At 59.6% G+C, this 24,741-nt stretch overlaps 1 protein-coding gene across 8 annotated transcripts in view; it reads right to left on the reverse strand.

Annotated features, from left to right (window-relative positions):
• The window catches only part of CASZ1 (castor zinc finger 1), a 145,929-nt gene that overhangs the window by 35,590 nt on the left and 85,598 nt on the right, over window positions 1-24,741 (reverse strand). For 5 of the 8 annotated variants that reach the window (XM_053920969.1, XM_053920974.1, XM_053920971.2 and 2 more), the window contains one exon: window positions 19,414-19,452. In XM_053920969.1, coding sequence (XP_053776944.1) covers window positions 19,414-19,429 — 16 coding nt within the window. In that variant the 5' untranslated portion in view covers window positions 19,430-19,452. Of the gene's footprint in view, window positions 1-15,439; window positions 19,394-19,413; window positions 19,453-19,905; window positions 20,120-24,741 lie in introns of those variants that run through there. The other 3 variants (XM_053920968.2, XM_053920967.1, XM_053920976.1) reach the window with 3 other exon arrangements.

The raw sequence follows: 24,741 nt of genomic DNA on the forward strand, positions 1-24,741 counted from the left end.
CAGGAGACCCACCCCTGCAGCAGAAAGTGCCCCCCCCCCCCCGCCCCCACCCAGCTGTCACTCTGGAAGCAAGCAGGTCAGGGCAGGAGGGCCTCTGGGTGTGGAGGGTGGGGGTAACCAGAACAAGTGGGCATGCCCCGGCCACCCTCACCCCTGTCCTGGCCCCGAGCCCCTAAGTCCCTGTGATGGAGCCAGGCCTTGTGAGAGAGAGAACAAGTAGCCCATGCCCAGTCTTGGGGACAGCCCTCACCTCTGTGTCCCTTTCACCTTGCAGCCCCTCCCCCTGATGGGGAGCAGGAGGAGGGGCCTGAGGGGGGCCCTGCCCAAGGACTGAGAGGGAGGATCCTGATTCCTGGAGCCTTTCCCACTGCCACTGCGGACAGCGCCTGGGCCTTGGGGACCACACTCCAGTGCCTGGACTCCGGCTGCTTCCAAACAACACACAGCGACACTGAAGCTCAACCCCTCACAAAGCTTGCCCTCACAGGCTCTGCCCTGGGCCCAGTGTTCTCGTGTGCAGCGGGACGCTGCAGGGGTGACACGGGTGACATGTCTGGCCTGGAGCCGCGCAGTGCCTGGTGCCTGCCACTCTACTGGATGGTGGCTATGAGCAGGGTGCCCGCCTCCGGAGTGGGAAGGGCTGTTTCTTCCCCCACCCCGCCCTGCCCCCTGGGGCTCACACAGTCAGGGACAGTCCAGCCCTGCGTGGCCCCGCCTTTGCCCAGGGCTCCAGCGGCCCTGTGTCCTCCGCTTCCTCAAACTCTCGAACCCCAACTTTCTTGTTAGGCCCTCGCCTGCCCAGGCCATCGAGGCCCAAGGACCCTCTTACCCTGGGTGTCCGAGCATCTCTCGGGAGGCACCCCTCCTGTGGGCTGAGCCTGGCTGTGGGCAGCCCAAGAAGGGGGCACCCTGGTGTGGCCAGGCCACCCCAGCCCTCAGTGGGGACTCTAGTGTGCCTACCTCCTTGTCTCCTGTGCTCAGGCCCCCCCAACTGTCATTAAAATAACAAGTTTCTGTTACAATCTAAACATTCCCACATCGCATAAAGGGTTATATTACACCCGAGTCACTCCTGGGCCCATGTTTGCACAGAAAAGCTCACGGCAGGTCCCCCCTCCTGACGAAGTGACTTATTAAAGTTTAAACAGTAATTAACAGAACAATAAAAATAAAGGGATGTTTGGGGAGTCATAGCACACAGGGTTTTTGGCAGTGCCAGCAGTTTTTCAGTGCCCTGCGCTGGCAGCAAAATGCGACTGTGAAGCCAGGGGGGACGGAGGACTGGGCCAGCACTGGGCCGGGGTTGGGCCAGTGAGACTTCGGGCCTAAAGGGCGAGAAGCTAAGGCTGGACTGGAAGGAGGGGGACGGGATCCAGGCGGTTCATGGGGGGCTCTGAGAGGCCGCCAGCCCCACGGGGATCTGGAGGAGTGGGGTGGGGACGGTGCGGTGAGCAGGAGGGTCTGACACCCGCAGGAAGGCTACTGAGCCGGGTGGCAGAAGCTTTGAGATGCCAGGGCCTAGCCTGGCCCCAGGCACTTCCGGGAGCCTGGTGCCTCGGCCACATCCAGCCAAGTCCAGTGCGAACCTGGCTGGGGGAGGTGTCAGGTGCGGCGGCATCATCAGACCCCACATTAATGATTCCTGGGGCTGGCCCCCAGCCACTCCGGGCTGCTCTCCCAGTCGGCCAGGTGCCTCTCCCAGCTCCTGTGGCCAGGCGGCGCGGCACATACCCGTGAGCTCTGCTGAAGCCCCCGGCCTCTACTGGGCCTGCGTGAGGACTCAGGAAAGGCCTTTCTCTCTGCCCTCTGGGAGGGGGCGACCAGCCAGCCCACCAGGGCTGCACGTAGAGGGAGGAAGCATCTGGCTAGCTGAGCCAGGTGGGCCCCCACTGGTGGGGGTCCTCATCCGCAAAGGTGCTCGGGGCAATGGGCTTGGGGGGGCTGGCCTATGGCCAGGACACCCCTGGGGCGGCAGCCCAGCCAGCCCTCCTTCTGCCTCTCCTGTTCTCCCTGCCCAGGTTCCACCTAGAGGCTCAGACACCAGGCTGGGTGGCTGGGGTGGGGGCAGAGGGTGGCAGAGGGCTAGGGAGGAGTCACTGAGAGGATGGGCGCCAGGGAAGAGGGGCAGCAGGAGCCCCTGGGGGCCACAGTGCGTACGTGTTCTCTCTCGCTAGTCAGGTACTAGACCCCGAGTACTGCTGGGCTGGCCCTGGACTTACCAGCCCCACATGCTGTCCTCTCCCTTCTCTTTCCCTGGGCCCTGTCTACCTTGGGGGAAGGGTGGTGTTCCATGGCGGTCCTTTGACCTTACAATCCCCAGAGCCCAGTTGTGCCGCCCTCGCCTGCCCACCGCCCATGCCTGCTGTCCCCTAAGGAGAGCCATTATTGAATCAAAGTTCTCTCCTTGACACAAAGCACTAATTTCCAAAGTGCTTTTTCAGTACAGTGTCCCCAACTCAAGTTATTCCCACAAGGCAGAGCAAAGGGTTGAGCTGGGGACACCAAGAGGACCACGGGAATACTCTCCACCTTCCTGGCCTTTTCCGCCTCCCTCTGTGCCATCGTGTGCTGACCTGCTGGATGTGCCGGGCCTGCCGGGGCCTCTGTCCACCCTGGCACCTGCCTTCGGCAGCCTGGATGAGCATCAAACCCGGAAATGAGTCCCTGGCCCAGGGCAAGAAGTTCCGCGGGGTCCCTGGCACCGGCTCGCATGCTGGTTCCCCCCATCGCAGCCTCATTGCTGATGTGAGCCGCTATGAGCCACCCGCGGGGGTGAGAGGCTGGGCTGAGGCGAGAGACGCTTTCTAACCTTGTGTCTCCTGAGATCTGGCTCCTGGGCAGCTGGCAGTCACAAAGGGCATGGACTCTGGCCCTGGCTGGGTCCCCATGGTGCCTGGCCATGCCACGGCCTCTCACTGAGGCCCTGGCAGACCCAGCCAGTGAGGGGAGTACGGAGCCCCAAGGACCTCAGTGCCACCGGGTTCTGGGCATGAAGGGCTTTGCCCTAAGGACGTGAATAGGAACCAGCAGCTTTCCTCCCCTTCTCCGCAGGGCACAGTTCTTTGGGGCTCCACTCCCTGCCCCAAGATGAGTGACTAGTGAGGAAAAACTGGAGGGTCGAGGAAGAGGGATCAACAAAGGGGAAGGCAGCTGCTTTGCCGGGGAGCCAGGCTGGAAGGAACGACCGGCCCCCAAACTCCCTCACTGCTGTTGGAAGCCAACCAGAGTCACCCAGCACAAAGCTGACGGGGCTGGGGGGGTGGGGCATGGAGGGCTCACTCCGGGTTAGGAGAAGGGCTGGCGGGAGGCGTGGTGGCTCCGTGAAGGGCTGATAGGGACGGACGCCTTCTGACAGGTACCCACCACGCTGGGCTAACTGGGAACAGGTGGCCTGAGCCTCCTGATCTGCTGTTTCTAGAACCCCCAACCTTCTCCCCTGGCCTGGGGGCATGGCAAGGAGCTCTGGCAAAGAGCTCCCCAGGGTGGTAGCCATCGTGGCAAAGGCTGTGCTAGACGGGCACAGAACCTTAGAACAGGAAGGGGCCTGAGGCCCGAGAGGCTGAGAGGCTCATCGGAAGCCCAGACCGCCCACTCCCTCATCAGTACCGGTCAGACCCAGAGACCCAGGCCCTACCCTGCACCCTCTCATGACCAACTGCTACGTATCTATGTTTTAAAGGAGGGCTTTCCGAAGCCTCTGCAGACTGCTGCAGGGCCCCGGAACACCGTGAGGGCTCTCTGCTGGGCGGGCTGCAAGCCTTCCTCCAGCCCACCTGGGCAGAGACCCCAGTGAGCTCTGAACCAGCACCTCTGGGGTGCAGGGCCTGGAATCCAGGCTCCTTGACTCTCCAAGAAAAGCATGAGCAGTCTGGCTCTCTGCGCTCCGCCCCGCCCACTGAATGGGCGGGACAAGCGGGTGGCCAAGAGAGCTGGGCCCCTGGAGGGGCCTTCCTCTAGCAGACACCTGTGAGGTGTGCCATGAGGAGGAAGCAGGGGAGGCAGCATTCTGGGAGAAGGGGAAGGCCAGGGGAGACGGTGGGGCTGGCAGCAGGTGGCAAAGGGGGCTACGGATGAGCGGCCAAACCACCCTCCCCACAGCCCATCTCCGCTGTCCCCTTGCTGAGGCCAACAACGGGGACATGAGGGGACTCACTGAGGAGTATTTTTAAAGCTGTGGCCCTGGATGAGGGTTTAGCAGTTGTCAGCCATCTGGAGTAAGGAATTACCGTCACCTCCCTGATCCTGTAGTCCCTAAACCCAAAGCGGGTTACAGCATGTGGGGGAGGCAGCAGGTGGGTAGGACCGGGGGGGAGGGGGGGGCCTGTGTCGGGGAGGCACCCACCAGCCCGGGAAGCACCTTCCCTGGCCCTGGGAGGGCCCGCAGAGCCCACGCCCTCTGTGCCCACTCGGGCTCCCCCACCCGCTCACGCGTGCTCACTCCCTTGGCCAGGCCGGCTCGCGCAGGGGCCGTCAGGTAAATTAGATCTGAAAGCTGACAATTTCTGACCATATTTCCTTGATTATTTCAAACAAATGCACAGCAGCCGCTGTAAGGAGATTAAAGTGACATAAACGTCCCGAGTGGGAGGGGGGAGGGCAGAGGATTCAGGTCACCCCCATCCGTCCCCCGCCTGACAGACGCTATATCGCTATCCAATCCAATAAAAAATCCCCCCCTTTTGCTTTAATTAATTTTACAGCTAGCTTGCTTAATTACTTTCAATCAAAATCCTCCTGCCATCGCAAAATTAGAGATGGTTGAGCTCCATTAGCCTAAATTCTTCATTTCCATATAGAAAAGAGGCTGTCTGCACAGCCAGCCTGGGCCCCTGGCAGGACAGACGCCCGTCTGCCCGCCCGCTGCCCGCCAGCCCACTCCTGGCTTCCGCTCCACGGCGGTCCCTGGCCTGCCCATTCCCCCGTTCTCTCCACCACTGCTCCTTGTGCTGAAGGAGTCGAGGTCCGGGAGGGGTCCACTCTGCCCCCAACGCTCCCCATGATGCACGCGGGGATTGCGGATCTGGCCGAAGGCATGGCCTTTTCTGGGGTCCTGCTTCCCGGCTAAGGGGCCCCTGACAGAGCCCGGCCCGGCTGCCCAGCCCTGGGGCACACAGTTCCCCTGGGCCCTCTGCTTCATCCCCCCTCAGACAGCAGAGCTCCCAGCAGGGCAGGCACCCTTCCGGCTTTGGACTTTGGCCCCGGTCAGCATAGACCTTTAGGACCAGTTCTGCCGTTTCCCGACCGGTGTCCTTGCTCACTATCAGAGGGATGCCAGGGCCCGCTGTTTCGATGGGGCTGACAGGCAGTGCAGCTCCCCTCCCCCCAGACTCTGGTGTTCCCTGGGTCCCCTCCTTGCATCCCCCCACATCCCTGGTTCCCAGCCTGCAACAGCTGCTCCTCCACCCCCGGTCTGGGCAAGGTGGGTGGTGGGCCTGGGCTCTGTCCACATCCTGTGCTCAAACTGGCTCCCTTCTCCTCCCCTTCCACCTGCCTGGTCCTCACAGCCCCCAGACCCAACTCCGGAAGCTCCACTTCAGGTTTTCCATGCTACAGCCCTGAGTGTCACCACGGGGTCCAGCCCAACCTGGGCACCAGCTGATAAAGGATCTGTAACAGGATGTAAGGATTATAGTAAAACCTGGCTCCGGATCTACAGGGGCAGAGGGCCAAGTCCTGTCTCTGGGACTCCCCTCCCTTCCCCTTTTGGCATACCCCCTCCCTCTGCCTAGGAGGGCTACGCCTCTGGGCCCTTCAAGGGGTCTTCACTGGGCTCTGGGAAGTGGATGACAAGGGCTAGCATGATGGGCCCCAGGCCGAGTCTTGGCAGAAAGGCAAGACCAAGGTTGGGGTGGGGAAGGGAAGTTAAGACTGAAACCTGCCCCAGATCCTTTAAGGGGACAGGAAGCTGACCTGGTCCCCCTTCCCAGAGAACTGGTATGGAGGTAGGGTGTCCTGGGTGTGACGTTTGGGCCTGGCAGCTGCCCCATCGCTCTGGCTGAATGATGCTGAGATTCGAGGCCAGCTCTGGGGTCAGGCAAGGAGGCTGAGCCTGCACATCTGGAGTCTGTCTTCCTGGACACGAGGGCCCATGGGCCGGTCAGCAGGCCCCTCACTGGTCTTGCTCCCAAGGGTAACGCAAGTCCTCTTGTTTCTAGGCCAGTGAGTGTCTCAGATACATCCCACACACCAGCTAACACTGCCCCACTGGCCCTACAGCAGGGGCGTGAAACTCATTTTCACCAGGGGGCATATCAGCCTCGCAGTTGCCTTCAAAGGGTCGGATGTAACTTTAGGACTGTATAAATGTAACTATTCCTTAACTAGGGGCAAGGAGCTCGGTGCTGCCGCCAGGTAGAAACAAGGTGCCAGGCCAGATAAAACGAGGTGGAGGGCCGGACTCGGCCCGCAAACCATGTGTTTGCCACCTGTGCCCTAGAGACCAAGGAGAGCAGTCTCAGGGGTCAGGGAGCTCAGGTCTAATGGGAAAGCCACAGCCGCAGCAGAGGGTGCCCCGCGCCACTGAGTGCCCAGCAGGGAAGCCGGCTGTGAGTGGCAGGAAGGCTTCCTGGAGTCCAGGCCTGGCTGGTGCACCAGACGGGGAGGGTGGCAAGCAGATGCACAGACATGCTGCCGACTGTTCTTCCAGGCAGGTCCACATCCTCTCTCCTGTCCCCTGATCATTAAGTCATCAGCAGAGGGGACTAGGTGGCAGAAAAGGCAGAAGCAGCCCCAGTCCACAGTGACATGTACTGACTTCCTGGCCGCTCTCTGTCCCCTTGCACGCACAGATGGGTTAAGTTGGTAGAAGGGTGGCCGGGAGAGCAAGTTCTGGGCCAGGCACCCAGAGCTCTCAGGGGCACGGCTACAGTGAGGTGGCACAACTCGCCGTCTATCTCTGGACTGCCAGCCGGCACCTGTGGGGACAAGAGGCACCTGCCTCTTCAACTCAGGGCCGGCTGCCCCTCCCTCTCGTGCATCCTTCAGAGGTCCGGTCTGTGGAGATTCTGCTTCCTCCAGGGCGCTCCCTGATGCGACCGCACTCTGCAGGGCCCCCTTCCTCCCTCCGCCCACCCATCGCCCCTACTCCGCCAGGCTCTGGGTGGTAGCGCTTCTGTAGCAACTTGCTTAATCAGCCCTCCATCTCCCTAGACTGCGGGATCTGTGGGACGGGCCCATGGTGCTAGCACAGCGCCCGACCCAATAAATATTTACGGAAGGAGTACAGAAAACTAAGTGCTTCTCACGTTCATTAGGGGAAGAGCTGGGCCCGGGGAGGGGGGCGGACAAGAGGGGTGTGGTGTGTGACCCGACTTCTGTGGCGCTCCAGGAACGCTTCCTGTCTGCAAGGGTGGGGACTCCCTGGCTGAAGCCCCGACTCCTGGGTCTCTGACCCTCCGAGCTTCACGCTCACCTCCAAACGCCCTTCTCCAGACTCTGCCAGGAGAACAAAAGAGGTCCCAGTTGTCCTGGCCTTTCTCCGGGAGAGGAACAACTGTGGGCTGCCAGGCCCTTTCTGAACAAATCCAGCAACTGTTTGCAGTTCGGTGCAACTCTCTTTCCCCACCCCTGTCTCTGTCCCAAAAAGGAGAAAAGGAAATTGAAAAAAAAAAAAAAAAAGATGGGGAAAATGCCATCCCAAGCCCCACAATCTCCCTACACCCGCTATCAAATCTGTCTGAAAATGTTAGTAACACAAAGAGGGCACAGGGACAGCCACCTGCCACTGCAGACAACTGGGACAGCCGCAGCAAAGGGCGAGGCTGTGAGATCAGGGCCCAAAAAAAGGAGGTGAGGGAGTGAAGGATGGTGGGGGGGGGGGTGTTGGGACAGAGAGCAAGGGCCACGGGAAAGATCACAGAGAAGGGAGAGGAGAGACTCACACCTGGCCATGCAGGGGAGAGGCTCTGGGGATGAGGGGAGGGAGAGGCCAGAGACCTGTGCAGACACCAGGGAGCCGGGGGCCCAGGAAGGCTCCTGGAGGCCGGGCTAACTGGGGGGGCTGGAGCTTTACAGGGGGCAGCGGACGCAATGGGGGCGGGGAGCTGAAGAAAGGAAGAGAAGTTGACCGGGGAAGACGGAGAGAGGTCTATTAAAAACCTCTCAGTGCATAACACAAAATGTCAGAGTTTATAGCTTCATTCTTGGCATTGCCGGGACTGAGAACCCTGCACAGAAATGTCACCGCTTGTCATGTTTAATCACCTGCTGTTTGTTAACACCTTCCCTGCGAGGAGCCTGTCTCAATCTGTCCCTGGGCCCCCAAGGGTCCCGGAAACAGAAAACATCCCTGTGCCCTTCCCTGGGCCCTTCCTTGGCGTCTTTAGGGGGAGTTCCATTCACCATCCACCTGAAGGCCTCCCAGGAGCCCCAAAGCAACTCTTTTCCTATCAGGGAAAGGGACCCATGTGACCCTAGCAAGGGGCTGTGACCCCCACTGGGGACGGTGTGCTTGGAGGGGCCAGGTGTTTCCTGGCTGACTGCCTGTCTCCTGCTGCTCCTGTCTGTCTTTCCAGGGCGGTCTGTCCTTTCTGTCTAGTCCAGCTTCCATCCCCGACCCTAGGGGTAAGAGACGATAAACAGAGGAGGGCCCACTCGGATCCCCGTGGCCTGGAATCCACTGATCTGGCTGCCTAAGCAGCAACTGCCGCATAACATGCACCGTTCAAAGCCGCCATCCTTCCAGTTACAGTCCCGATCACGCCATCTGTGGTTCTGGCTTGGCTCTCCCTCCGAGCATGCTTTGCTGGGTTGTTTAGACTAGGAATTCTCAGTCCTACTGCCCCATAATTCTGTCCTCTGGGCTGGGGGTAGCTGTGGGGTGGCACGGCGGGACAGGCCACTGAAGCAGCTCAAGCCTTCCCAAGAATACCTGGCTGCCCCAACCTCTGCAGGCACAGTGCCGTCACCTCCAGGAAGAGCTGGGTCCTCACTCAGATCACACCTGCGCAGACTCTGTGCAGCCCCCAGGCCCCGCCCCCACGCAGGGACAGCTGTCTGCCAAGCCGCAAGTGGACCGTGTGCGGTTCCCAAGGCAGCCCCGTTCCTTCTGGCAGCACGGAAGGCCAGTGGCGAGCTCAGCTCCAAGGGTCTCCTAGAAAGCCAGGGGCAACGTCCCGATCTTCCCTTCCGGCACATTCCACGCGTACACAGAAACACGCAAAAACGTGCATCTGCGGAGAAGTCTCCTCAAACACCCGTTCACTCAGGCCTCTTCCTGAAGAGCCCCGAGTCTGGTCTGCTCCCTTCCCCTTCACCAGGGACACGTCGGAGTGTTTCCGATTGCCCTTCGACCTTCCCTGCACGCAGACGGGAGCTCCCCCCACCCAGGGAGCAGGCAGTAATGGAGGCCTTCAGAGGGGGCATCCTCCAAAAAGCTCCAAATGCATTTGCGTCAGCGACTGCACTTCATCTTGCAGGGAAGGCCCAGGGATGCGCCGCCTGTTCAGGCGGGACGGACACACATGGGGCCCAGAGACTTGGAGCGGGCCACACAGGAGAGCCGCCATTTCCCGGGAAAGTCCCTCTTCCGAGTGGAAAGGGGCCCTACTCCGCACCTGTCTGCCTGCAGTTGGGAGCAAGCCTGTCGGTGTCTGTGGGCCTCCTGTCGCCCCACCTGCGAAACAGGACAACTGCCCGTGTCTTTCTCCGAGGGAGCTGATGGGGGCCAGGATATGAGACACGGCACACCCTGAATCTTTCGGAGGAAGCCCTAGGTAAACTCGTGGGGGTCTGTCGTCACTCATCTGCATGGGATACTGCGTCCTCTACGTGGGGGAGGGGGTCCAACGTTGGGGTGTGAGGAGGAGGTGGGGTCGCAGCTGCAAGTCCTTTCTGTGCCCGGCGGAGGTTCTCAGGAAGGCCCCGTCGTGCCCGGGGAGGCGCGTGTGCACGCCCACCTGAGTTCACATGTGTCTCGTGGACGCAACAGTCCACAGCGCGTGCCTTGGCTGGTGCCGGACGGTTTTGGGTGGAGCCAGTTGTAAGCAGCCCTTTCTGGCCAGAAACTGTTGTAGCTCACGCAGTGCCTGGGCTTCCAGGACCCCGAGGGAGGGCATATCAGTCAGCCCGCCCTCCTGTCTCCAAGACTGGGGGCGGGGAGGGGGGTGGTCAGGGGATATGGGTCTTTCCAGTTCTGGGCGAACCTGGGTGCTTGGTCGCCGCGTTGCTGACTACGTGCGTGGTGTGACAGTTGCAAAGTGCTCCCGAAGCCCCTCCTTCTTGGCTTTCAAGAGCAGTGTCCGTCTCCCGAGCAAACCGACGACTCGGGACCTGGTCATGCCCGAGACAGGTGCTGCTTTATTTAGTCTGTCTCACCTGGGGGTTCTGGAAAGCTGGTCCCTGTTATTGAGAGGGACCCCGAGCATACATGGAACATGTCCCTCTGACTCAGCAGGCCCTGGTGGGGCCCTATAGGGGCCAGGAACGGGCCCAGCCTGAGATCTGGGGGGAGTCCCCTGGTCTAGGACCGTCTGTCTGAGTCACTTGGACTTATCAGGGGAGCACAGCCTCCCAGCCAGGCCCCTAGTATAATCCTTTCATTAATTTACTATTGGATGGAAAATTACTCCTCACCCAGGAATTTAAGTTTTCATCTTAGTTTAAGTTAGATCCTTAAAGCAATTACCAAGGCATCTGGTGATGATTTCACCGTGGCGGCCGGGCCCTGGGGGGGAGCAGGGCGGTCCTGAAGCTGCACAGACCCCCGGCTCCAGGTCCCCGAGGGGAGTACAAGGAGAACCGGGGGGCCCTAAGCACCTGTCCTGGGCCCTGGGAGGGAAGTGGGGGGTACACAGTAATCTCTGATATTTGCTGTTTGTGGAAAAACTCCTTTCGAGTACCACCTGCCCATGAACTTGCTGGTGACAGTTGTTGAAAAGCCTCAGCAGCTGGTGCCGCGGGAGCATTTTCTATTTTTAATTGTTTGATCAGAATATTAACTCATCTAGGCCCATTCCCGAGACACACTTCCCAGCCAAAGGGTTTCCCCCATTTCCCAGACCTTCCTCTCTTTCTGCCTCTCTAGTCAGAAATCGACTTTGAAATGAATAATTGGGAACACAGACCCCCGTGAGTTTGCAAAGGATCAGAGCACTGGAGAGAAGGAGAAAGTCGTCTCTTCATCAAGAGGAGCCCCCGAGCGGACCCCTGCCTTCCCCTCTGAGCCACTGAGGGGCTGGCTGGCTCAGCGACCCGGGGCCCTGCCATTCTGCCCTGACCTCCACTTTGCTTCCCTGGCTAATGGGCGACTCAGCCTCCCCCCCTCCCCTCTGGTCAGCCCCACTGACCCCGACCGAGCACTTGTCAACCCTGAGGGACACTCAGGAGGCCCCCAGAGAGAGGACACTGGGAGGGAGGCACATGCCCCAGGGCGCAGAGGGGCCGGCAAGAGGCTGACGTTCCTTTTGGCTTCCATTTCCGAGAGGAAAGGAGGGCAGCGTCTCTACGGAGCCCATGGGAGAACCTGCCAGCGACGCCTTTGGCCCAGCCCCACAGTGAGAAAGTCATACAGCCCAGCCCCAGAGAAGTGTCACTCAAGCGTGCCACGGGCCACGCTGCTGGGGGGAGCCTGCCGGGGACAAGCCCAATGCCTTGGCTCCATCCCCCATCTTAGGAAGGCCTCCCTGGCCCAGGGGCCACCTGGCCCCCCTGCCATGCTCCCCCTCAAGGTCGCAGAGCTGTCCACACCAGGAACACTTACTCACCAGACTGGTCCTGTCAGCAACGCTCACCACAAACATGCTTTCTGATAAAGTTGGCAGGAAAAAGTTCTAGACTCAAAACAATGTCAGAAACCACTCCCCTCCCCCACCAAGAGAGAGTGCGGTGGGGCCCCACACACAGGTCACCCAGGCAGCAGGCCAGTGTCCTGGGGGAGGCTTTTGTCACTCTCACTTTTCTCCTTTCTGTTTTACTTCCTAACCCAGTTGCCAGGGGACCAAGGGCTGGGGATGGTGCAGAGCTGGTTCTAAGTCTTGGCCCCCAAAGGGCCCAGCCCAGAAGCAGGGCCCTGGGGAGTGGTCCTCCGCCATGTCCAGCTGGGAGCCCACTCGGTGGGCTATGCAGGGTGAGGCCGGGCGGCCTCCCCAGGCCGTCTCACCTCGCGGAGCCCCTTCCCACCGTCTGCCCTCCCTCTGTGCACATGGGCTTTAATGTTTTTATTACCTGTTTGACTCGCTGCCTTATTGCTTCTCCCCTTAATGGGGCCGTAACCGTGGAAACGAGGAATAAACGGCCACCAGAAAATGAGATGATTAAACAGGTCACCCTGGCAAAACAAACTCCGCCAAGGAACCTCTGGGGGTGGGGAAGGTAGGCTTCCCTTCCCCCCACCCCTGGCCAGAAGGCTTGGACCAGACCCAGGACCAGTGGCCCTATCCCTAGAATTGGGGCAGGTGCAGTGGGGCGCCCCCTGCTGGGCAGAGGGGCACCTGGCCAATCTCCCCCCCCCCCCCCCCCCCCCCCCCCGGGCTCCCCTGTCCCCCAGGCAGCCCTCCAGGCTGGCTGTGGCCTTGGGCTCCTGGGCTGAAAGAATGGCGGGGAAGGAGGCCCTGAACTAGAGGGAACTGAAAAATCAGAGTCAAGGAGATCGGCACAAAGTTTCAGAATTCTCTCCCCGCTGGCTTCCTGGATTCCCCCTGCTCTCCTGCTCTGCTGGCGTTCTGGGACCTAGGGCGTCTCTCAGGCTCATGCAGCACCTTCCCTCCCTGCCCTTGTACATGGAGAAAGCGCTGTAAGGAAGGGCCAACACTGGCCAAAGCTCGATTCAGGAAGGTTTCCTCTGCAAACCCCAGGTCTTTGGAGATGCAGAGCTTGCCTGTTCCCCTGCTCCGTCCTTCTCCCCCAAAGCCAGGCAGTGCGCTCTGCCAAGAGAGAGCCCTCCTGACATTAGGAAGGGTCCCGGCAGCGCTCACTGATACTGTGGGGCCAGAAGAGCCTCAGGAGGCAGCCTGTGGGCAGCCTGAAGAACAGCCCCCACAGCCGGCTCAGGAGAAGCAAAACACCACGCCAGGGACCTCTGCGCTGGCCATGTGGGCTGGCACTGGGTCTACCTAACTGGAGGGGTCCTGGGACTGGACGTGCGGCAGTGAAGTCGGCCTGGGGGCAGATGCAGAGGGCCAAGGGAAGAGGTAGCGGAGAGTCCAGACCACCTGCTGCGTACTGCCCTCCCGCCTCCCACAGGCAACAGGCTTCACGCGCCAAGTCTGACCTCACGCCCTAGACCCTCCGGCCCCAAGCCATGGTTATGGTTCATAGATGATTCGGGGTCCCCATCTGACCACTCACTGTCTGTCTTTCTCTTTACGCCCCCTTGCCCCTTCATGCCACCCCTAATCCCGGCCCCACCCCTTCCTGTGCATCAGGCTGTGGAAAGCTCTGGAGGAGCTAAAACCCAGCGCCAAGGGGACTGGCCCAGGTTTCCTGCCTGCCTCCTTCTGCCCCCATAAGAAGCCGGGGGGCATGTGGAGAAGAGGCGCGTCGATCGGCCACTTCCACCAGCACTGACTGTGGGAAGGCGCAAGACCAGCTCTGTGCCGGGCGGTGGGAGATGTGGGCGTGGAGCTAACTCTAATGGTTGTTACTAGAAACAACAGTAACAGAAGAACGCGGGGTCCCCGACCTTGGCCTCCCGGGGCCAGGGTCTAGAAGTCTGAGTGCTGCCCTGACACCTCGGTGTCATTGGCATGGCCAGCTCCTCAGCGGAGCAGGCCCCCAGCCAGGCTCTTGTCTCTTCCCAGGGCCTGCTGGGTGTGAGGCTGCAAAGGGGCAGGGAGCGAGAAAGGTAGGCAGGAGCGCCTGGCTTTAGGGAGCTGGGCAGCCTGGGCAGGAGGAACAGAAAACTGGGGCTGTACAGTGGGAAGCGAGGGCTATGCCCCCAGGGCGGGGGAGGGGTACAGGACAAGGGAGAGGAGAGGCCCGGTGGGAGTCTGGAAGGTGAAAATCGTCTGCCTATCTCCGTCAGTCCCCACACTGCCCATCCTTTATAGGGTCCAAAGGCCACTTGGTCCCAGAGCTCCCAGGGCTCGCTGCCCCTGTGCTCCTCCGCCTGGCGTGACAGATGAACACACCTGTCTCCCTCCACCAGGTGGTCTTCATTCCTGTAGCTCCTGCGGAGGGTGTTCCCCGACACTGGGGCTGAATTGCAGACCTCACTACCTGAATGGGGGCTCTCCCCCCACAGGGCACGAGATATCCCGGTGAATCTGGGGTGCGAGGATGCTCTGCTGCGGGTGAATGCTGGACCACCAAGTGGTGCCACCTTTCACGATCAATCCAAGTGAAGCAGTCCCTTCTCCTCTGCACACTGGGGTCACTAGCCCTCCTCTTCCTCCTCCACCTCTTCCTCCTCCTCCTTCTCCCTAGCTCCTTCCTCCTCCTGCTGTACCCTGGCCTAGCTATCCCGGAACAGATGCTGCTTGCCTTGGGGACCCACAGGCTGTAATTACTACAGAGCAACTTCCTTCCCCCTGAAGATGAGGAGGAGGAGAAGGAGAAGCGGGGAGGAGGAGGGGGAGCAGGAGGGAGAGGAGGAGGAGGAGGAGGAGGAGGAGGAGGGGGATGAGGAGTGGCCTCAGTCAGGGAGGTCAAGGTTTAAAACTAGTGGCAGGGAGGGCAGTGTGACAGAGGAAGCCTTGGGCTGGGGTGGGAGAAACAGCCCTCTCCTTCTAAGAATGGTGGGCCAGCCAGCGAAGGCTGATTGAAGGGGCAGGAGCATCAAGAACCTGGCAGGGTCTAGGAAGGGGAGGAGTCAGGGCTGGGAGCCTTCCCGGGCTCCACCCAATCCCCTGCCAGGGGACTTGAGCCAGGGCAGCAGCTTTAATGAGGAGATGTTGCTGCCGTGACTCAGCCTTCCTAAGGTGCCTCCATTTATTTCATTTTTCCATCATAAAAACCCAAGCTGCAACTCAGCCAGACTCCCTGGCCATGGGGGGTGGGGGGACCCAGGAGTCACAGCGAGGCCTGCAGAGAGGTCTGACTAACATTGGCCCCAGTGCCCTTCTGGGAGAGGAGAGGTAATGGGGTTCCCTGGCTGGTCCCTACAGGGAGAAAGAGCCTGGCGGGGCGGTGGGGGGAGGTGGTAGGGATCCTTCCAGACCTGCCCTCGCTGCCTCTACCCGCCATTGGAGGGATGCGGCTCTGCCAGGTCTTTCATCTTAGGTTTGCTCTGATGTCCTACGACTCGGGCAGGGCCGGGAAGAGGCCGCTTCCCGGCCCAGGGCTGCGCGTCCCAAATGCTTCCTTCCAGAGAAAAGGTCCAAACGATACGCTTCTCACCTCACCCACTCAACGCCCCCCACAAGATCGGCCCATTGAATCCTTGAATCCTCCCGGTGAAATCAAGCTGGGAGTCGGAGGGCCAGAGACCCTGAATGCCACCCGATGCTCAGGTCCCTCCAAACACCACAGCCAGCCTCTGTCTGAACAACACCAGGAAACTCACCATTTCCAAGAGGGCCTCTTCTGTGCTTGGCTCTGCCTGCTCCTTCTTGCCAAGATGGCACTAAAGCACCTACCCCTTGCAGCAGACTGGCAAAACCGGTGCCCAACCTCACCGCAGGGATCGGCCCCAGCTTAGACTGGTCGAGTGGGTGTATCTGGCCAAGCAAAGGCTTGAGGAAGGCAGATCGAGGGCGACCTGCTCTGCCCCAAGCCCGGCATGGAATCTCTTCCTGCAGAATCAGCACAACAACCTTCCCCATCCCCAGCACACACCGGGTCCAAGGTGTAACCAGAGCCAGCAAGGTTCCTAGAAACCTCCACTCCAGGCAGGTGCTGGCCTTGAATGGGAGGCTCACCGAAGTCCTAAGAGCCTGGAGGTGAGCCTGAGCAGTACACGCACAGAGGCTGGGCTGGGAAAGCCAAGCTCTTCGCCCCCTGGGATCAGACACCACCTGGAAGAAGCCTGCAGCCTTTCTTTTCCTACCTCGAGACTGTGTGCCCTCGAAGCACGCGGCTACTAGGAAATTCCACTCCAAGAACCAAGCTGCTGCGCCAACCTGGCTCAGCTCCCTTGACCCCATCCTTCCTGGCCTCCTGCACAGCTGAGGCCAGCGCCAGGATGCCATGGGGGATATCTGCGTGCAATGCAAGGGGGACTCAGCCTGGAGTCCCAGCACCGCTTCGTCCCACCCACTCGCCTTGGCAACATGGTTGCTGCAGACTTGGTGCCAAGTGGCAGTGCAGCCCCACGGCAGCTCCCCCTGCGGTCCCTGGCCATCCCTGTGAACTTGCCTGTTTGGACCTTTGCCTGGCAGAGCCTAACTTGAATCCTCTGATGGGCAGCTCTAACTCTCAACAGCCCTTCCCCTTTTTCTCGAGTTCCCCTTAGAGAGAGTGGAGCAATTATAACTAGATCCTAGGAAATCAAAGGCAAGTTCCCTTTCAAAGCTTTACTGCGACTTCACAGCCACTGTCACCTGGCCTCCAGTTTTGCCCAGGACCTAGGAATTGGCCTAGTGGGGCCTACTCCAGAGGAGCTTCCCAACTGCAGGACGGGCTTACCTGCATCTGAAAGCTTCCTCCTGCCTCTCCTCCCCTCCCGACTCCCTCCCCCCGGGAAATCACTCTAAAAGGGCCTAATGGAACCATGTCCTCCTCTCTTCCTCTCTCTTCCCTCCCTCCCTCTCTCTCTTTCTCTTTCCTTTTTTTTATTAGCATTTGTGGAATTTATTCCCAAACTCTCCTAATCTTCCGTACACAACCATTTGATTTGCATAACCCAACCCCCTCTCATAAAAACTGGCTGCTAGTTTAATTAAAAAATGTAAATTTGCTGTCATCTCGGGGCCTGGTGAATTAGGACGACATCGGCATTTTTTATTGCTAAAGACGTCCAGATTGATCCAGCCCTTGGCTGAACTATGGTGGGGGAAAAGGGGTCCACATGGCCCCTGAGGGTCTTGAGATCCTGCTGTCCCCTCCTGAGAAGCCTTGGTTCTCCCACTACCGAATCACTTGTAGCTGGCGCGCTCTGGGGCCCAGAGCTGTCCCGGGCTGGCGGCGATGTTAGCCCCTGATCCGATGCCTATTGGGTCCCTGGTGCCGGCAGCCTTGTGGGGCCTGTGCCTCCAGCCTTCTACTGTGCTAGAGAGGCCCTGGGTGGCAGCTGCCCAGAGTCCCACAGAATAAGATGGCCCCTTACCACACCAACAACGAGCCTGGGCCACAAACGAGGTCCCTGGCCCTGGCTGTGTCCAGGGGTATATCCCTGAGGTGGAGAGAAGGCGACCACAGAGTTAGCCAGAGTTGGTTCAGAGGGGATCTCAGAGTTCCCACCTGCTTCCCTTTTTTAGTGAAGAGGGGAAAAAGTGCTTTTCTTCTGAAGTTCTGAGATTAAGTGAAACTTTCAAGTTCAAAGAAAAGGCTGAGATGGTATCACCAGATGACTCCTCCCAGAAACAGTCAGAACTTTGACACTTTGGACCTCCCCTCAATGGTGGCCAGAGTCCAGGCCTGGGCTGTGCTGGGAGTGCCCTGCTCTGGCTGCGAGAGGGACCAGCTGACCTCAGGGGCCCTTCTAGCTTCTAGGAAAAGTTCCCAAAGGCTGTCCCTAGAGTGCTGGGAGAACCGAGTCTCCATGAGGCCCAGGAGAGGTGCTACAAGAGGTTCTGCCCCTCACAAGCCCAGGAGGCCTACTCCCTAGTCGGGACACCCTACAGAAGGGCTCTGGAGTCTGCTGGGAGGGACCGGTTGGCGCAGGGCAGGAGGATGGGCGCCTGCTCCAGCTGGCACCCAGGTTAGAAGGCAGAACACAAAGAGGGCCCCGCCTTCCAGCTGAGTAATGCAGGGGTCCCGTGTGCCTGCCCACAAGCAGAGGCGTGGCCTGCCCCAGGTAGGGGGTGGTGCATTACCTGGCCCATCTGTAAGGTGCGCTTCTTGTAAGGATGGGTGGGGGCCCCATTTCCGAAGAAAGGGGGTGGGGCCTGAGAGGGAGGTGATGAGACACCTGATTAGAGGTGGGGGCGGGCTGCTTCCCTGTGGGAGTGGAGGGCAGGGAGGGGCAGGGAGGGGCAGGGTGGCAGCAGAGGCCTCAGACGCCTTCACCACTTTGCCCAGCAGGGGGTGTCACACCCTTCCTGGGCACAAAGGTCCTCAGGACCTCCACATCAGATACACCAAGATCACATCTGGCTGGGTCATAGTCTTAACACTTTGCAAACAACCCTCCCCCCTCCACACATCGCCTTCCCAAAGCCGACCACCAGGTCGCCCTCCCTGGGCCCTCGGTGCTGTCTTCTTGTCTTCTCTGCCCAATCCCCTTTGACCTCAGAAGGTCAAATGTCAGCTCATGGGTCCCCAGGGACAATGCTATGAAGTTGGGCCCATTATAAACAACAACTCTAACAGCCGCCAGGAGCACTTATCCGTCTAGCAGTGGCACAGGAGGGCTGAGACCGGTCACAATGAATCACCAGCCTGTTCACGGCTGCCTTCTTTTAAAAACATTTAGGAAGAAGCCAGCTGCTTTTGTCAGCCGAGGATCTAAGGGTCCTGTTCAAAATTTGGTTTCAACAGAGAGTGACAGCTCAAGGAGCTGCCGTCAACCTCACTCTGGACTTAGGTTGGAACCCCAGATGGGAAGAGAAGAGAAATACGGAGCAAAACCAGATTAAAGCCAGTAAAACACCCAAATCTCTGGATACATTCTGCCTCAGGCCAGCACCATGCTATCTGGAACCCTGGCCTAGGCGCCATACTAGCCCCCGCAAAACCCAGACGTCCAAATGTGGTAGTTTGTTTGGTCTACGAAATCCCAGGGTGGGGGCTAGAAAGGGGGATGGGAGAGAGTCCTGGGCCCAGCACTTTGAACTGATAACAGCCGCCTCATCCCACGGATTCTCAGGTGAAAAATACTCATTAGCCATAATAAGCAGTTTGATCATCCGACACAGCCTTGTCCCAAATAAATTAAATTCCTTTACCTTGAGACAGTCGCCCCGAAACCAGACTAACCACCTTTCCCAACAGGACGCTGCTTTCAAAAACTAAACCACCCCCCACTAAAAAAATAAAAACACACACCCCACAGCCAGACACACAGAGATCTTTGCAGGGATTAAAAAACACAGAAAACACACGGAGCCATTCAAAAAAACATGGAGAACAAAAACCCCCACAAAAACCCCCTAAATCCTCTCTCTGGGTGCCCCCCAGCTCCGTCTGCCCTCCGTTCTTTCATAATGACAAGCATCAAATTAGTCATAGTCACCAAGCAAGTAACAAATAATAACAATAATATCATCCGAAGACTCGCAATCCAGAAACCAGGGCGAGAAGCGCGGCGGCACCGGACCCTCTTTTGGCCAGCCCCCGCCCCCCGCCCAGCTGCTACCTCATTGGGCTAAAAATAATAACTTCCGTAAAAGAACCGAAAGAAAAGTGAAAGAGCCTCCCCCGGTTCCCACCGGCCAGTACCTGTACCAAGATCCATTCTCCTCTCCTTGGTCCCAAACTCTTCGAAGATCGCAGAAAAAAGAAGAGGGAAGGAAAAAAAATCTGTTTAGTCTCTCGCAGTGTTCCCCGCTCCACATCCCCTCCGCCCCCTCCGCTCGCCGCGCCCCCCATCGAGGGGCAGAGAAGTCCCCGGGACTGGGGGAGAAATGCGAAGGGGGCCCGGGGAGAGAGAGCGAAACTTTCCCTCCCTCCCCTCTCGCTCTCACGCTCCGGCATTGCACACGCAGAGCAGCTCCGCTCTGCTCTCGAGTTTATCAAACTAAAAGAGAAACTATTTATAGACGTGGCACGGGTCGGGGGGTCCGGCCGGCCCGCAAGGCCGAGGGGCGCCCCCGCCCGCCCGTCCGGCAGGGCTCGCGCCGCTCCCGCCCTGCCCGCGCCCCCCCGCCCGGCGCAGGGGTCGGAGCCCCGCGGCGCGCCCCCGGCCCTCCCCCGCCCCACTCGGGTACTCACCATAGTCGGAGAGTCGAAAGCCGAATTCACTTAAATAATCAACTTTCATAATACTTAATTAATGCCTAATTGCAACTGATTACTCCCCGAATAACAAGTTGTTTTAAAGCCCTGATGTCATTGCTCCTGACGGTAACACTCAGGGTAACAGTTTGGCAGGAGGGAGCCGGTGGGCGGGAGCGGCCGGGGGCGCTGCCAGGCGCCGAGGTGATTGGCAGGGCGGACGGGGCACCGCCTCCTCCGGGCCCGGCCCGCGCCGCCCCGGCAGGTGAAAGAGCAGAGCACAGCCCGCCCGCGCGCGCACCCGCCAGCCGGAGGCCGGAGTGAATGGGCTCGCGCTCGCCCGCGCCGCGCCCGCTGCCTCTCGCGCGCCCGCGCCCAGCGCTCGCTCCCTCCCTCACACGCGCCGACTCCCTCGCGTGCGCGCGAGGCCTCAGCGCACCGGCTCTAGCGGCCGGCCTTATTGGTTCAGTGATTCTCTAAACCTCGGACTTCGCGGGATGGGAGGTGGGACTCGGCGGGAGGGAGGCGGGCGCTCGTTGGCTGAGGTTCGTGCCCCCGCACCAACTCCGGCCGGACGCGGGCTGGCGGGCGGGCGCGCGCTCGCACGCCCCCCTCTGCGCTCCGACCTCGGGAGCGCGACTCCGCGGCGGCGGCGCGCGGACTCACTCCCAGGCGTCGGTCGGCCCGGAGCTCGCGGCGTGCGCGGCCGCGCAAACTTTTCCTCGCGGGCGTGCGCAGGTGTGAGCGCAGCGGGCTCGCGCCGCAGAGCCGCGCGCTCTCGCGCTCCCCTTCGCGCACTCTGAGGACTCTGGGTGCCAGGGTACCAGGGGTTTTGTTTCCCCCTCGTACTGGAACCACATGTTGTTGGTGGAGTTGCTTTTTTTAGTTCGAAGAAGAAAAGACTCCGGGGCGGCGGGGCTGGGTGTGTTGGGAAACACGCGCGTCGGCCTCGCACAGCTCGCAGGCTGCAGGAGTGCGGGGATCCCCGGGTTTCTGCCGCCTCGGTTTCCCGGCTCCCTCCCCACCCGGGGCCCCGGGCCGCTGCACAGTCCTGCTCTCAGGCCATCTCCTCCTGCCCCGAAGTTCAGTCTCTAGCCCTGCAGCTGGGAATCGAGGAGCAGCACCTCCTTCCTCTCTCACACCGCCAGGGCAGAAACTTATCTCTTCTCCGAGCGCGATCACTTGGGCTTCCTTCCCACCCTCTCGCCTCCGCCTCCGTGCCCCGTGAAAGGCCCTGGCAGACAGGGCACAGGCACCCCCCAACCAGGAGCCAGCGTCCTACCACCTGCGCCTCCGTCTACTCTTCGCCCCTTCTCCTTTCCTCTTGGAGAAGGTACTTTGGTGGGCCTCCCTTCTATGGCCCCCAAATGTCCCTGCTGGGGCCCAGACAAGTTGAGGTTCCTTACATTTTAGCGACCCAAGTTCCTCATTGGGCCTGGCAGGGTCTCCAAGAAGGAGGGAGCCAGGCAAGCAGGAATGTGGGCAGTTGTTCGAGTGAAGTACCCGGATCTCACTGTCACTAGCTCTCCCTCTGTGCCTTCTGTGTCCACCCTGCTGTCTTCCTTCCCTCTCTTGTTTCAGGGGATGCCACACTGCCTTCAATAAGAGGAGGTCTTTCTCTGGTCTTTGGGCCACATTCAGCAAAATGGCGCTAGCCTATTTTTGCAATACTTCTATTTTGCAAAGAGAGGGGCCCAAGGAGGCCTTGGGGCAAAGAAGTCAGGGAGTTAACAATCTACTCTTTCTCCCACTTTCCCTTTCTTTCTTCTTGGATCACTCTTTAGTTTCAAATGGCCTCACAAGGAGGTTAGCATCCCTCACCTACTTCACTGCCTTCCCTGATGCCTTCCTGGCGTTCCTGGTGGTCGCAAAGCCCTCTGGCCTTTAGGCCTGCCCCATCCCTATGCGGGAATGGTAGGTGGAGGCCCAGAAGCTTACTGAGTGTCCCCTGGCCCTAAAACTCTGAATAATGGAGCAAGACTCCCTGAACACACCAAGCCACGTGCTACCGAGAAGCTGGTACAACTGCTGGCACAGGGCAGCCAGACAGAGGGGTCATGAGCTCCCGTTCCCCACAGAGGATCTCAGACAGGGCATCTCTGCGTCCAGGGCTGCTCTGGGGTACACGCGTCCTACCACCCATGGCTCCCCAAAGCAAGGTCTGCAGCTTTGGGTTGTAACAACAGTCAATCCCAAACCCGCATCCCGAGTGTCTGTTTCCCCGTCTGGGCATCTGGAATGCAGAAGGAAGCCTGACGACACAGGGGCAGAAGGGTGACTTCCTGGTGCATCTGAAGGTGTCTGCAAGGACAGGGAGCTCCCTGCACTTGTGACCCACAAGTCCTTCTGGGCTGCTGCTGCTGGTGGTCAGGGCATGGAAGGACATGCCTTCCAGTTACTGAGGCAAGGCCAACGAGATTGGCTGCGTGATAACTTTGAGGCCTCTGGTGGATGAAGACCGGAGAGGAATGGCTGAAGGGACAGAACTAAGCGAGCTGGAAGGAAGGCAGAGCCAGCCAGAGGGAGCTGCCAAGTGCGGCTAGCAGTTGGAGGGAGGTGGGGCGCCCCCGAGCCTCTGCTCTGCCAAGATGATGGCCACCAGCAGATACTACAAGAGGTCCTGCCCAAGGGCGAGGGGCCTCCGTGGAGGACAGGCCCAGGGGCACAGAAGGTGAGGCCCTCTTGGTGTGTTCTGATTTGAGAAGGTCTGAGAAAAAGGCTGAAGCATTGGGGTCCTGGGTGTGAGTCAGAGACCAACATAATGGGGGGGTCCCAGATTTCTCTCTGTCTCTCTTAGGGCGTGTGCTCATACAAAGGGGAGAGGCCCAGAACTCTGGCATCTATGACCCATGTCTGACTTGAGGATCCTGATGTGGTGACACCTCCTTAGACCCTGAGGCCAAGCCACAGTGAGGACATCTGTGCCTGGAACGTGGGGGACAGAAGGCCCAATGCCACAATTCCTCCTGGTCTCAGGGCCCTGGGCCCAGAGCCACCAGCTCCTCCTTATGGGCCTCACCTCCAAGAGAAATAGTGAAGACCTGCACAGCAATCCCACCCCCGGGCCCCCCACACGAGTCTGGGGGAAACTGGCGGCTCTCCCCAGGCCAGCTTCAGTCGCTGGCTCCCAGCTCCCTGCACCCCCAGTTTGCCCACTCATTCTCTCTCCCTCCCGAGCCTGGGGCCTTCTCACTCACCGGCCTGTTTACACGCCAGGCATCTCATGCTTTATCTGCTCTCATTTTGAATTTGTAACTTTCACATGAACTTGAACAAAGATCCTTTTGTTCCTGCACCCCACCCCAGGATCCCAATAAACTGGTTCCCTCTGAGGCGACTGGGCCAGGGCACAGAAGCCTTGGCCAAAGGACTGTGTGCGCATGGGAACAAGCGTGTTCGCACCTGCGAGGGAGTCCGTGTGTTTGCGTGTGAGCGTACTCCCTAGACTGGTGGAGGGAGGGTGTCAGGGAGAGCAAAGAGCGAGTGAGCAAACTGTGGACAGGAAGCGTAGGGGGGGGGGGACCGAGGGCAGAGCCCAGACCCCCTGGCACAGGGACAGGACAGTCTGCCAGGGCACGAGAGGTGGCGGACCACAGAACGGTGGGTGTCAGGGCAGGGGATACGCAGGCACAGAGGAAACAAAGGGCGGAGAGGAGCGGCAAAGCGGGGGGGCGGAGCGGGGGGGGGGGGGGGGTCTGAGGCCAGGCTGGAGCTCAGTGCAAGGCAGATACAGGGACTGCATTACGGCGGTACAGGGGCTGGCACGGCCACGCGCTTGGCCCTGTAATCCTGTTAGCCAGCAATCTCCATTCCGAAAGAGCTTCATTTCTTTGTGAATATTTGTAAACTAGATATCTAATGGAAAATTATAGGAAAATTATAGTGAAATTCATGACGGAGAAATCCGATTATCCCTAATTCAATTATGCCATCTTAGCCCACACAGCACATTTCCCATTTTTTTCCCATAAATACCGATGCCAGGGGTCCCGGTAATCAAATAAAATTGAAAATCATCTTCCCATTAAATTCAATTAGCTGCAATTTCTAAAGCCTATCAGAGATTTTAATTACTAAATTATAAAATTCTCCAATGCTAAATTGAAACCAAAAAAATTGCACATCCTTATATTTCATAGAAAAAAAAAAGAGGGCCAGCAAAATCCTTGAAAAATGTCCTCCTCTCTGTGCCCAGCTCCAAAGCAGGTTCCCCACCTGGAGGGACCTCACACGGCGGCCTACTTGCCCAGCTGGGGACAAAGCCAGCGTGGGACAGAGGATCGGGCCCATTCGGGGGAAGGGCCGAAGCATATTAATTTAGCAGAGGGGCAAACCACACCAAACCCCTTCGGAGTGGGGCAGGGCTGGCCCCTGGAGAGGACCTGCCTTCCTTCCTGGCTGTCCTGACTCCTGAGAAGCCCTTCCCTCTGTCCCCAACCAAGAAGCCTATAACTGCTACCTTCTTGGCCCTGGCACAGGGCTCAGGCTCAGGTCACAGCGTGGCCTCAGGGTTCTGCAGGATTCTAGGGCAGCAGACCAGAGGTGGCTAGCTTCTTACCCAAGCACCAGCTCTCTAACCATCCTGCCGGCCCTCAGGTGGCCTGGGCTGGGTCAGAGGTGGGAGGGAACAGAGCCTGGGGTCAAGGGTGGACAGATATCCTGACGTGGTTCCACCCCTCCAAGTCTCCTCCAGAGCATTCCCGAGGGCACAGGTCCTGGCAGAGCACCCAGATCCTGAGAGAAGAGCTCAAAGTCAGCACGGTCCCAATCTGGCCTCTCCCTGCCCTTCCAGCTCATTCTCTCTGGGAAGCTGGCAGCCCTGAACTGGCCAGA

This window comes from Desmodus rotundus, chromosome 3 (genome assembly GCF_022682495.2).
Source record: "Desmodus rotundus isolate HL8 chromosome 3, HLdesRot8A.1, whole genome shotgun sequence".
NCBI lineage: Eukaryota > Metazoa > Chordata > Mammalia > Chiroptera > Phyllostomidae > Desmodus > Desmodus rotundus.